At 33.1% G+C, this 12,347-nt stretch overlaps 1 protein-coding gene across 4 annotated transcripts in view; it reads right to left on the bottom strand.

Moving 5' to 3' along the window:
- Positions 1-12,347, bottom strand: part of LOC135832148 (uncharacterized) — a 231,847-nt gene that overhangs the window by 48,477 nt on the left and 171,023 nt on the right. For all 4 annotated transcript variants that reach the window (XM_065345184.1, XM_065345185.1, XM_065345183.1 and 1 more), the window contains one exon: positions 816-949. In XM_065345184.1, coding sequence (XP_065201256.1) covers positions 816-949 — 134 coding nt within the window. The remainder of the gene's footprint in view (positions 1-815; positions 950-12,347) is intronic.

Below are 12,347 nucleotides of genomic sequence, written 5' to 3'. Positions count from 1 at the left end.
GTGTAGGTATTTTTTTTGTTGCAAATTTTGATGTCAATGCATAAAAATTCACTTTTTGCACACCTCGAGTTTTACGTTAGGGATCCTCAGCAATAAACACCAATCGATGAAAAGTTATAGATAGATACAGTCAGTATATGTATATTGTATATCTACTTCGAATTACCTTGAGGATGGTATTTTACGTCGAAAATTTCAATACGCGGTACTTAAAGTCTTATTCTTTTGGAGTCCTTTGACAGTTGGTTAATTTGTTCCTTTTTCTCTTTACTTTTTTTAACTGTCATAAAACGTCATATTAAATGCTTATTTGATGATGATTTATGAATGTGAACGAATAAAAATAAATTTTAATTTGATGACGAAGTATGAGATTTGAATTAAGTGCTTTAAAAATACGCTATTTATTTTTTCCAACATCACTATCTTTCTCCCTATCATTACAGAGATCAAGAGGAAAAAGGAATAGCTTCTCCAATGCTTTACGAGCATAAAAATTCCATTTTCAACACTCTATAAAATACGGCTATAATTTCCAGTAATACCAAATTAATTAATGCGCCAAACTTTTCTTCCGGCATTTTAGCGCATAGTCGAAGTTTATCATTCCTTTCAAGGTTCATTCTCAAGACCACCTAATTTTGAACGAATTCTTCTCCTTATTCCTCTTTACTCCAACATAACCAGAAAAGAGCACGGTTAGCCATAAGCCATAAATACCATGGCGACGTAAAAGATAATAATTCACCATTTATCGCATCATAAAGGTAAATTAATTATCCTAGAAAAACTTGACGATATCTACGTGTACTTACCTCTTCTAAAGACGTTCTGCTCTCCGAAGAGTACTGCATGTTTACTCGATGTTGTACAATCGTTGTGGGATTTTCGATTTTCGCACCCGCCGTCGTACTCGCCAAATGTACAGCTAACAAGTACTGAGCTCGATCTAACAAACAATAAGTGAAATTGTTAAATTACACGTGCTAAGTGAAAGGAACTTCGTTAACTAGCGTAATGACTTTTCATGTAGGTACCTAACCTACTACCTAGCCTATAACAAGAAATACCTTTTACGCAGCAAACATCTTTTATAGCTTTAGTTTTTTATTGTTTTTTTTTCTTTTTCGTTTTTATTCTTGAATGTGTTTTATCTGGCAAAAAAACCGACAATAGTTTAATAAACATGTGCAGAATGAGCCATTTATATTCTGTTAATTTTCTTCTGGAGAACCTATAGTATTCTTGAATTGTTTGTCAGGATTAGGTAGATACCTAGATACCTACATATGGTACTCGAAGGAGTCCATTTGGAAACACGACAGTTTATCCTCAGAAAAGCTGCTTTTGATTTCAAAATCATTTTCTGGACCTAACACATTTTTTCATTCAAAATCTGACATACCTAACCCGTACAACAATAATGACCAGTAATTTCGATGTAAATGTCGACCCATCCACATCCGTCACTTTTAGATCCCACATGTCGATGTGAATTTCCACCCTGTTTCGAGCTAATTGTCGATGTATGTAAAATTGTCGACCAATGTTGATCGGCATTCATGTCGACAATTGGCTAGACACATGGTCGAGATTTAAGTACATCGACATGTGGGATCCAAATGTAACGAATGTGGATGGATCGACATTGGCATCGAAATTTACGTCGATCTTCTTCTACATGAAGTTATAAAATTTTAGATGGAAAATTATAAATTTTTTTCAAAAATGATTTTCTCAAAGGTGCCCAATTTTTTTGTAGAAATTGTTGATAATTTTTTTTGGTGATTTCCAGATAACATTTCCTCCTAGTGGGTTTAAAATGTCATTTTTTTATTTAGGTAAGGCCTTCGAATTTCACTGCGAAAAAAACCGGACATTTCCGCCCGCGAATAGACCGCGATTTTCGAAGGCTGTTCGCGCGCTCCCGATACGAAGATCATCTTCTATTCGCGTTTGAATAGTGCGCGGTGTGATTACTGGGAACTCTACGGAAACACGATCAATTTCAACGGATGAAAAAGGAAGAACAAGGCGTGTTTACGTCAAAAAGGATGCCATTCGTATGGAGACATCTAGCCAGCACACCATCGTTCTCGCACAAGAAGCAGAACAATAGCAAGTTTTTGACATTTTCTAGGTTTTTAATGCGAATGAAATAGGTTGGTTGTCTTTTCTTTAGCCAGACGTAGGGCATTCCCTCTTATTAGAGTTGTTTCGATTGTATAGGTAAGTACAGAAGGAAAAAAACCACAAATCAGCACTTTCTTTTCATTGCAGCACGATAACTTGACCTTTGTTAGGCAGTAATGGTCAACAATTTACAAAGACGTAATTCGTTGCGGCCGCACAGATGAAAAACTTATAGAAAAAAATTACTTCAAGTAGCACTTGAGAAAATGTCAACTAATCCGTTACAATTTTCTTCACAGACTATCTTCGAAGTTATCTCAACATTTAACAACTAAGTCAAAGACGTTGGGTACGTAGTTTGTCTTACGATGGCATAAAGATATCGAAAATAAATTCGATCCTCGTCCGAAATTCCAACAAGAATTTGACTGGTAGTGGTGACATTTCGTCTATGCAATTTGTTTTACGATTTCAGTAGAACGAAAAGTTTACTACTCGTATGTTAAGCGCTAGATGAAAACGGTGATAATAGGGAAAACATTAAGAAAATGTTTGCAAATACATAGTAGAAACACTTTTACGTTTTTATACAAACGTCATTAAATTAAAATAGAGTCATCGCGTTTTAGGCAAAGTAACGCAACATTGCTCACTTCGCAGTGTGTCGAATGCTCCGAAAAACTCTTTCTATTTTTTTTCTCATTTCCCGTAGTTAGGCACCTATTTTTACTTTCAAAGGTACCTTACCTATGGTAAAGTACATACCTATGTAAATACTTACTCAAAACGACTACAAAAAATACGCAAGACGTAACCTAGTTAAACGTTTGAATTAAAAATTTTCACAATTTTTCGACGCACTCGCTTATTATTGCGTTAAAAATTGAACGGAATATTTGCGTACGATGCCAACAAACAAATAAACAAACAAGCAAACAAAACAACTATCTAACGAAAATATTTCATCTTGCCAAACCAACTTTTTTCCATTTTAAGGTTACAACTTTTAATTAAGAATAGATTTTTATATTAAAAAAAAAAAAAAAAAAAAAAAAAAAGGATTGCAAATAGTTTGAAAATTTATTATATGCCAAGAGATTAATTAAAAGAACTTTGTTGTTTCTTTTACAGTTTCTGACCCCGATGAATACCGCTATGTCTGTCGATTATTTGTCGGCGATTTTTATACAACAAGGCAACGAAATAAAACTAGGTACCTGCAACTCTAATTACGAGGGAAAATACCTACTAAAACAGAGAATGCTAATGAGAAAAAAATACCCTACCAATTCAAAATAATGTTGTGAAAGAAAAGCTTCTTAATAAGATTACCCATTTAAAAATGGATGGAATAATTTCCTGCATTATTTTCGCAAATTTTTAATTGTTTGTTTTAAGAATGCAGCCGCATAAACAGGTAGGCATTTGTATTGCTACGAAACCTACCTATACTTACATCGAAAACAGCGATGCTTCAAAATATGATCATATAAATTCTACATAGGTAATGGGCACACAATGTCAAATATTTCAAATAGGTATCTACTCAAGCAAGTAAAAGCGTTATTAGAGTTGCTCAAACTAAAAAAATTTTCGACGTTTTTCTGAGTTCTCTTCCCTAATACCAATCAAGATAGGTATCTAATTAAAAATTTAAAAATGACTAGGTACTCGTATGTAAAACATAATTTAGCGAAAACCTAAATTTTTTCTCGTCACTTTGCAATGCATTTATTAGGTATAGCTTTTTTTTCTGTAAATTAAAACTCAATTAACTTCCATTCTCTTTACAAAAATCGTTTAATAATTTCAATAAGTACCGTCAACTGGGGTGATACGGATAGATTTTGGATGTTTTTTCGTCCCAAATGCCCGCCATTGATCGTAATTTTTTGACCCCTTTTTGTTTAGCCCCCACAAACCCTCAAAGGTGTGTCCGTTTCACCCCGCGTTCAGGGGTGAAACGGATAGTATGGTTTTTGCATGTTTTTAGGGCATTTACGAGCGTGAGTGAAATGGATTAGAGTGTCAGACGATGAATATTGACTAAAAAGTCCAATTTCTGGGGAAAAAATTCAAATTTTCACTGAAAAAACAATTTATACCTGGAAAAAATTTTTCAAAAAATTTTTTTTTATTCAAACGAAATAAATTTAGTACCTATTGAAACTAAAACGTAACATTGAGTAAACCAAAAATAGGAATGTTGATAAAACATCATTTTCGTGCTCAGTGACCTGAAATTGGTCACAAAACGTCATTAAAAATACAAAATTTGACATATCTTTTCGACTTTTCTGGATCATTTTCTAAAACAAAAAATGGGCTTTTTCCGGGAGAAGGGTGCACTCTGACGAAAATTTGACACTGGAAATGAATTCGCCGCCTCAAAAAACCCCCCAGCCCAAATTTCAAATCGATTCGCGGCAAAAAAAAATTTTCCCAAAAAATGCATAAAATGGTCACCCTTTGAATTTTCTGAATCTTTTTGATTCCCATAAAATTGAGTAAAAGGTTGTTTTCGACTAATTAGAGATCACCCATCTGTTTAGAGTGGAGAAAAATGAAATTAATACGTTAATTAATCAATTAACCAATTATCCGTTTCCCCCCTTGAAATTCACACATTTACTCCTAATGGCCGTACCACTGTCCCATGAGTCTTAAAAAAAAAATTGAAATTTGAATATTGTAGGTAAATAACACTACTACACAATGTATACAACATTATATTTTTCTGTATTTTGGTTTATAGATTTCCGTTCACCTTTTTAAGAAAATTTTAAACAAAATTTTCGAAGATTTCAAACATCAATCACAATTTTATCAAAAATCACATGTAAGCATTCGGAAAAATTCGGTTCAACACTTAGAATAGGTTGCCAGGTGAATGAAGAAGATTTTTCATTATTATCAACTACTTCGATTTTCGTCCCCTAGGGGCTCTAAATGACCACTATCCGTATCACCCCCTCAATCCATATCACCCCGCGTTATCCGTATCACCCCAGTTGACGGTACGTACTTACATTTTACCTAGAGTAGAAAAAGAATCACATATTTGAAGGAATTTAATTGTTTAAACGAATCGGATGAAAGGAGTGTTTCTTGGATTAGAAGTTTCGGCAGTCGAATACAAATAGGTACGTATCTAGAGGCGTTGCTGGTAAGTAGGTATAAGCACATATAACTGAAAAAAGAAATTATTTTTCTATGATTTAAAAGGAAGCTGTAGGTATCTGGTAGCTCGTTTGATGTGATGTCAATGAATTCAAAACAGCAGAATCTAACCCACGATAATTTTGGTATATTCTCGCATCTCCTGACAAAAATATTGAACTGTTTGCCGTTCACTGTCAAATATCTAGACAGCGTTTTCGACCATTGCGTTGAAAAAAAAGTGACACGATAGGCATTTTTTACGGGGGACTCTTGATCAACGGACCCACACAAACTTTCGTATCAAACTTTTTACCCAGGAGGAATAAACCCATCATACTTACGTTCCGACAGATTGGACAAAAATCAAATAACAGTTCGTCTTAGAATGTTTCTATAAGCTATAAAACAAAAGATTAGGTGTTAAAATATCAACGAATCGTGCTTTTATTGCGATAAATTCTACGTTGAAAATTTTCTAACACGAAAATCCACCAACGTAAACAATACACGAGAAAAAAACGCAAAACTTACTGCCAATAGTTCACAATACTACGACCACATTTTAGAAAAAAAAACTGAATTTCAACTCATACATTTGAAAACTTTGTTGTTTACATAATGGTTTGGTATCCAAATATTTAATCTCGATTCAAATTGAAAACGTAATATTTACCTCGTCTCATTTAACACACCGTAACTGTTTATTAAATTCAAGAATCTACGTACCTACGTATATATTAAGCTACTCGCAAATGTACTCGAGTACCGATACTATTTCCTTTTTAAAAAACATTCTTCTGACAGTAACACGGTATCTGAGAATATTGAGTATTTTCTAAGATTACGTGACATTTCCGAGCTACAAGTAAAGTGTACACATATTAGGTACATTGGATGGATAAAATATTATTCAGGTGGGTAGTGGGTATGGGGGTACCACATCCACACATGGTCTGCGTGTACGGGTTGAATGTTTCTAACTTTTTTTTACATAGGTATCTTCCTACCTATACCTATAAATACTTACTCAAAAAGTTTACGCATGAATATTCCGTACTTTTTGACATCCTGTAGGCATTAGTTTTGTTGATTGAGGGAGCCCATTTGAAAATACAATAACAATTCTGCGCAGATATGTTTGACAATTTTATGTGTAATAAAAAAAATTTAATAAAATTTAACTCATCCGTAGTAAGTTGTATAAAAAAATAATAATAGGTACTATTAAAATAATAAATAAATTATAAGCCTACCAAAATAAAATTCCCAAAAACCATATCTCGATCAAAGTTTTTATAAATATTTCATGCCAACAAATGATATCATCACCATGCGAAAAACTTTTCCTGAAAAAAGTCCGTCATTGTGTATCAATTAGAAACGAAAAAAAAAAAAATTCTACAAGTTCCATCCAGCATTTCTCAACTTTTCACTTGTGGTATAATTTCGTATAAAAGTTTTAAAAAGCGGCACCCAAAGGATAAAATTTTATTACCGTTTTCATTTATTTTTCACTGCCATATTAAAATTTTTAGTGCTATCTAATGGGATTTTACAATGATATTAATGGTTACCAAGGAAGTGTAAAATCTAGCGAGAAAAAATTTCATAAGTACTCGTACTCGTATCAAACCATTCACCCAATAAAATATATGGTTGTTATTTACATTGCGGAATCTTAAAAGAAAAAAAAACACGCGCACACATATACATACAATACATATTACATACATCTACAAAATAAAAATAAAAGTGGGTTAAATAAGATTTATACGAGATACTGTTCCATTTTCTAAGGATTAAGTGTGGGATCTCTCTAAAAAGAATGCTTCCATGTATTATGTATGTATATGGTAGATCGTCGCTCACTTCGGTATTACGAATAATACAGTAAGTATGTAATTCAAGTCGATTAAAAATAATTCGCGCCGGAACATTCGATAAATCGGTTAGATTTAAGAAAAAAATCAGTAATAGTCATTGTCAGTAACATACCTCGATGCAGAATTGGTAGAAACCTGGTGGTGGGGAACCGTTGATGAAGTAAAGCGTGAAGATCTGAATCATTAAAATTTTCTAACCTAATACACCTCTTTTTAGCTTCAATATACCTAACCAAAAAGATGCGAGAAATCGAGAATAAAATTAAGATTCCATAGAACAGTGAACAAGAAATCCAAACTCAAACCTAACCTTATACCAAAAAAAATGCACCTTTTCAAACTGCCATTCGAAATCCAAGTTCATACCTAAACACAAAAATATGAAATCATTTCATAACAGATCATGCTTCTGGCGCATAATCTTCTACCTTTTTCTTCCACCAAAAATTTATTCAAAAATCAAGACGTAGTACATCATGTAAACTAAATTCCTGATTTAGGTAAACTCTCCTTCCCCTATTCACGCATCTACTGATACATAACAATCATTGTCACATTTCCAAAACCAAAAAAATTTGGTAAGTTCGTGGCTATTTTTCTCCAAGTTATAAAATTTGCAATTTAATGGCCAAAAATGGCACTACGTGTATTTCAAAATATTTCCCCAGTTTCAGAAGAAATGATATTTTTCGATGTTTTGGCATAGGTATTTAATTACTACGAAACACGAGAACCCAAAAAGAGCCTTTTGGAACTGGACCATTTCTCCAAAACCGGTTGTTTAGGGGCTTTTTCGAAAATTCCTCCTCTTTGAGGACTCTTACCTCGTATCTCCTCTTCAGAGGCGTAACAAAAATACGCCACTACGCCTAATTTCTAGTTGAATAAAGTCAAAAATTTTTTTAATTCCAAAATCTAAAGAGACGATTTTAATCGAACCGGCCCTTAATTTCCAAGATATTTTTGTTAGGTACAGTTTTTTTTTTCAAATCGTAAATTTCTACTCGAGAGATCGCCATTTTCACGTGTTTCCATCGAATATAAAAACCAAAATAAGTACCTAAGATGAAATAGAAATACAGGAATAGCCACACCACTTATGATTGTACATATACCCGTACAGCATAAATTTCGCCTAAAATTTTCGAATCGACAAGTAAGTATGCAGTAGAATAGGCTGGAAAATAACCAAGTGTATCTATTTACAAAAAATATCCTCGATTAATAGTCGGAAAAAAAGTATACCGAGCCAAAAAAGTACTTGTATTCTAGATTTGAAATGTTGGTCGTTTATCGCTTGTTTTCCATTTTGTTGCGACCTAGGACACTATGTCTACCGTTTGTTTCCTTTACATTGGGGTTAAATTGATATAAATTCTTTAGAGCTACCAAAGAAGAAGAAGAAGAAGAAGAAGAAGAAGAAGAAGAAGAAGAAGAAGAAGAAGAAGAAGAAGAAGAAGAAGAAGAAGAAGAAGAAGAAGAAGAAGAAGAAGAAGAAGAAGAAGAAGAAGAAGAAGAAGAAGAAGAAGAAGAAGCAAAAATAACCAGCAAAAAGCATCCTGTGTACAAGAGTCTAGTGAAAATATTTTATTTTTATTAGCGGTCATTTGTTATCAAATCTGTAATTTGCTGTGTTTCTTATTGATAATGGTGTCTGGAATATTAAGAATTATAGGACGCCGTATATATTCGCTTCATAAAATTAACTGTGTAATGAAGACTTTTCTCTCTTTTTTCATGTACATTTTTTCACTTAGAACAACTTAACTATTTCAAATTACCTAAAACCGAATAATTCGAAAGTATCGATAAGAGATCTCTTTCAGTTGTAAAATTTTTTCTTATTTATATTCTCATTTACCTACTAAAATACAGAATTTTATTAGGTACGTGTTTGTTGCAAAAAAGAAGAGGAAAAAAAAGCAAAACTTTTGTTTGATATCAACGAACTCTGAACTTTCCAGTGTTTTTAAAACCTTTTTCCATCAGACGAATCACAACTTTTGATTCTACATCTTGATGTTTTAATGGCGTAAATATCTAACACTGGTAAGGCTTGTATAATTGATGCATTTTAGATAGGCTTTTCGGCTTTGGTTTATTTCATCAAAAGCCATATAAAAGCAGGTACCATACCCAGATATTTTATATCGCGGTGTTAGTTTAATTCGAAAGCGACTTTTATCGTATTTTATCATTGTTATCCCTACAATTCGTTTGTTTTATTATGAAGCTGACCATTTACAAAAATATCAAGCTGGGGAAGCGTGTCACAGAGAGAAAATATCAAAAGATGAACGTTATATCGTCATTTTGTAGCTTCTAACTGGAAACACCATAAAATGACGATATAAAAGTTTAATTCTCACAGGTATGATATAATCCTTTTCATCCTATATACTTCAACGCGGAATGTTAAATTGTTTTTCAAGGTGTTTTTTTCCTCGTTTAAATTGAATTTAGGAAAGTCATCGCCAAAAGTAGACATACCAGTTTTTCCATTCATAGTTCACTGCAAGGCGTACCATACGACACGATGAGGCTATACCTCGTTACGTTTTCATACACATAAATAATTTGATTTCGAAACAATTTTTTGGAATAAAAATTCTGCACTCAGGGCTTGAAAAAATAGGCTGAAAAGTTTTAATGTAAACCATTTTTATCAGATGGAGATAAGCTAACATTTAATGGCGCTTAAAAAGTTTTTTCTTTTACAACCACGATAATTTTGGAACGTTTCGAGATAGGTAGATGGTACCACATTACGCTGAGTTACCAAAAGAAAGCGAATAGCAGTATATAGGTAGGTACGAGTACATATTATAAGAAAGAATAACGACTGTGTTTGTACTTTTCTCCATTACTGAAGATTTTTTTTTTTTTCAATTTACAATATAAATTAAAGTACTGAAAAGGTGTTTCTAAGTTTTATCGTTATAGTTTCAGATAAAAAAGAACTTTTTATGATTAAATGACAAGTTTCGAGATTATTTCGAAGGATCAGCGTGGATGTGTCGTCTTTTTATTTCAATTAAAAGTGGATTTCTCAAGATTACTCAAACTGTACAGCGACGTAGGGGCAAAACCTGCCGCAGAAATAAAATTGAGGTTTTTTGTCGTTTTTTTTCTTATTATTACATCCAACAGGTAGATAGCTATTTTATTAATGAACTTTACATTTTTATCTTTACCTACTAAATCGAAAGTATAAAATTCTTGTTTTCCTTTTTCTTTTTAAACAGCTGCAGCAGTAGGTACGCTTCGTGCTGTAGAACCAGTCGAGTAAGATTATTTTTTTTAAATCTTTAGTAGGTAGGTAGGTACTAGGTACCTATATAATTTTGTAATACTTTTCTCCATTATTTTACTCATGTAGTTTTACAAGAATCTTACAACTCCTCAGAGATGAACAACAACAAAAAAAAGTCTTCCCTTCTTGTTTACTTCTGAAATTATATTTTTGTTTTACAACTCGTCGTAACTTGAGTAAATATTCAACAATAAATTTATAAGTGAAATGAAAAAAAAAATAATAATAAGAAACGGAAATCCATCTTAGTATCTAATTTAGTTTTACGTGACTTTGAAATGCACACAGACATTTGAAATTAGGTGAGCAGGCTGTATTTATTTCATTATTTTACGTAGCCACCAATTTACCTAATCTTGGCTCTCGATGCAATAATTTTAAATTATGTAAAAATAAAGCTACCTACATCTCGCAGCCTGTAACCTGTAGCTAATAATAATGAAATCATTTTCAACCCTCACAATAGTCACAATAAATCAACCTTCAATATTTAATGAAATGAAAAAATAAATAATGGAACGCTATGAAATTCGAGTGGCACCAGATATCTAATGATTAGGTACATAAAGAAATATTTTTTCAATGTTGTTCAAATTTGAAGCCACAGTTTTGTGAAAAAAATTCTTCATTGCGCTGCACTTTTCAATACAAAAGAACTTAATGGCAAAAAGTGAATCAATAAAATGCGAAAATTGACCATGAGAAAATTTTAAGTTGAATCATTATTCGGTTTCAAGCAATATAAATGATTTATTCGATCGAGTAAATAATAAATTCAAGACGAGAGGGCGTTAAAAGTTTATACAAAAGGGTTACTCGGGTCAAACATATGATCAGAAAGCAACGGAGAAAGCTCGGCAAAGAATGTTGTGAAACTAACCTCCAGTTTAGCATCTTATGAATATTTATAACGTTTCTTCAACAAGATCTCGTGTCTTATGTTCGGAAAACCACACAGCGCGATACCATGGTGCCTCTTTTATTTTACCAGCAGACGCGTTCTTGCGTGTTTTCGAAAACTACAACACTTCTGCTGCAAAGACAATCATCTTCAATGGAAAATTAGTTGTCTAGAATACACGTATTCTATCTTTCTGGGTAACGTCACGTAAATTTGTGACAGGGTGCGTACGTAGAAATATCGGGTAGGTACCCCAACTACCTACCTATGACGAAAACGCAGCACAGTTTTGTGCGTGAAACATAAGTTGGTAACACTAAATGCGTAACGCGAATGTTGAAGTTGTGTTACTACTTACGTTTCACGCACAAAACTGTGCTGCGTTTTCGTTATAGGTAGGTACATAGGTAATTAGGGTACCCGATTTTTCTACGCACTCTGTACCACAGATGGGCACTGAGTTTTTGCAAGAGTTAAACTCTTCAAAAAAAAACTCAGAGTTGTAATCTTTTCAAAAAGAGACTGAAAAAGTCGGAGAGTTCGACTCTTTTATGAACTTCTTAATTTCACTCACTTCGATTTTTCAGGTCCATATTTTTAGCTGACTCAATATTTTATTTTTACCTACCTATATGAAACATTGCATTAGTCAGCTGACCTTCTTTATAAAAGCGTAATGCAGATTTTCAAGTTCTTTTGGATCCAAAAAGCGTTACAAAAGTGTTTGAACTCTTTTTGAAGAAGAGTTGAACCAGAGTTTTAGTCTTCTAATGGAAGAGTTGGAAAAGAGTTCAACTCTCGACTCTTTTTAAAAAGAGTTCAGTGAAAAGAGTCTGCTCAACCCTGCTATCTATACCTACTACATATACGATAGCGAGCGCGCGCGGGAACGTAGGTAAGTAGGTAGATTGGTAGATTTTCCTTAAGTAGCGTACAGACGGACCAATATATTTGA

This window comes from Planococcus citri, chromosome 1, assembly GCF_950023065.1.
Source record: "Planococcus citri chromosome 1, ihPlaCitr1.1, whole genome shotgun sequence".
NCBI classification, from domain to species: Eukaryota; Metazoa; Arthropoda; class Insecta; order Hemiptera; family Pseudococcidae; genus Planococcus; species Planococcus citri.
The sequence above is the reverse complement of the archived record's forward strand: the minus strand, read 5'-3'. Positions and strand labels throughout refer to the sequence as shown.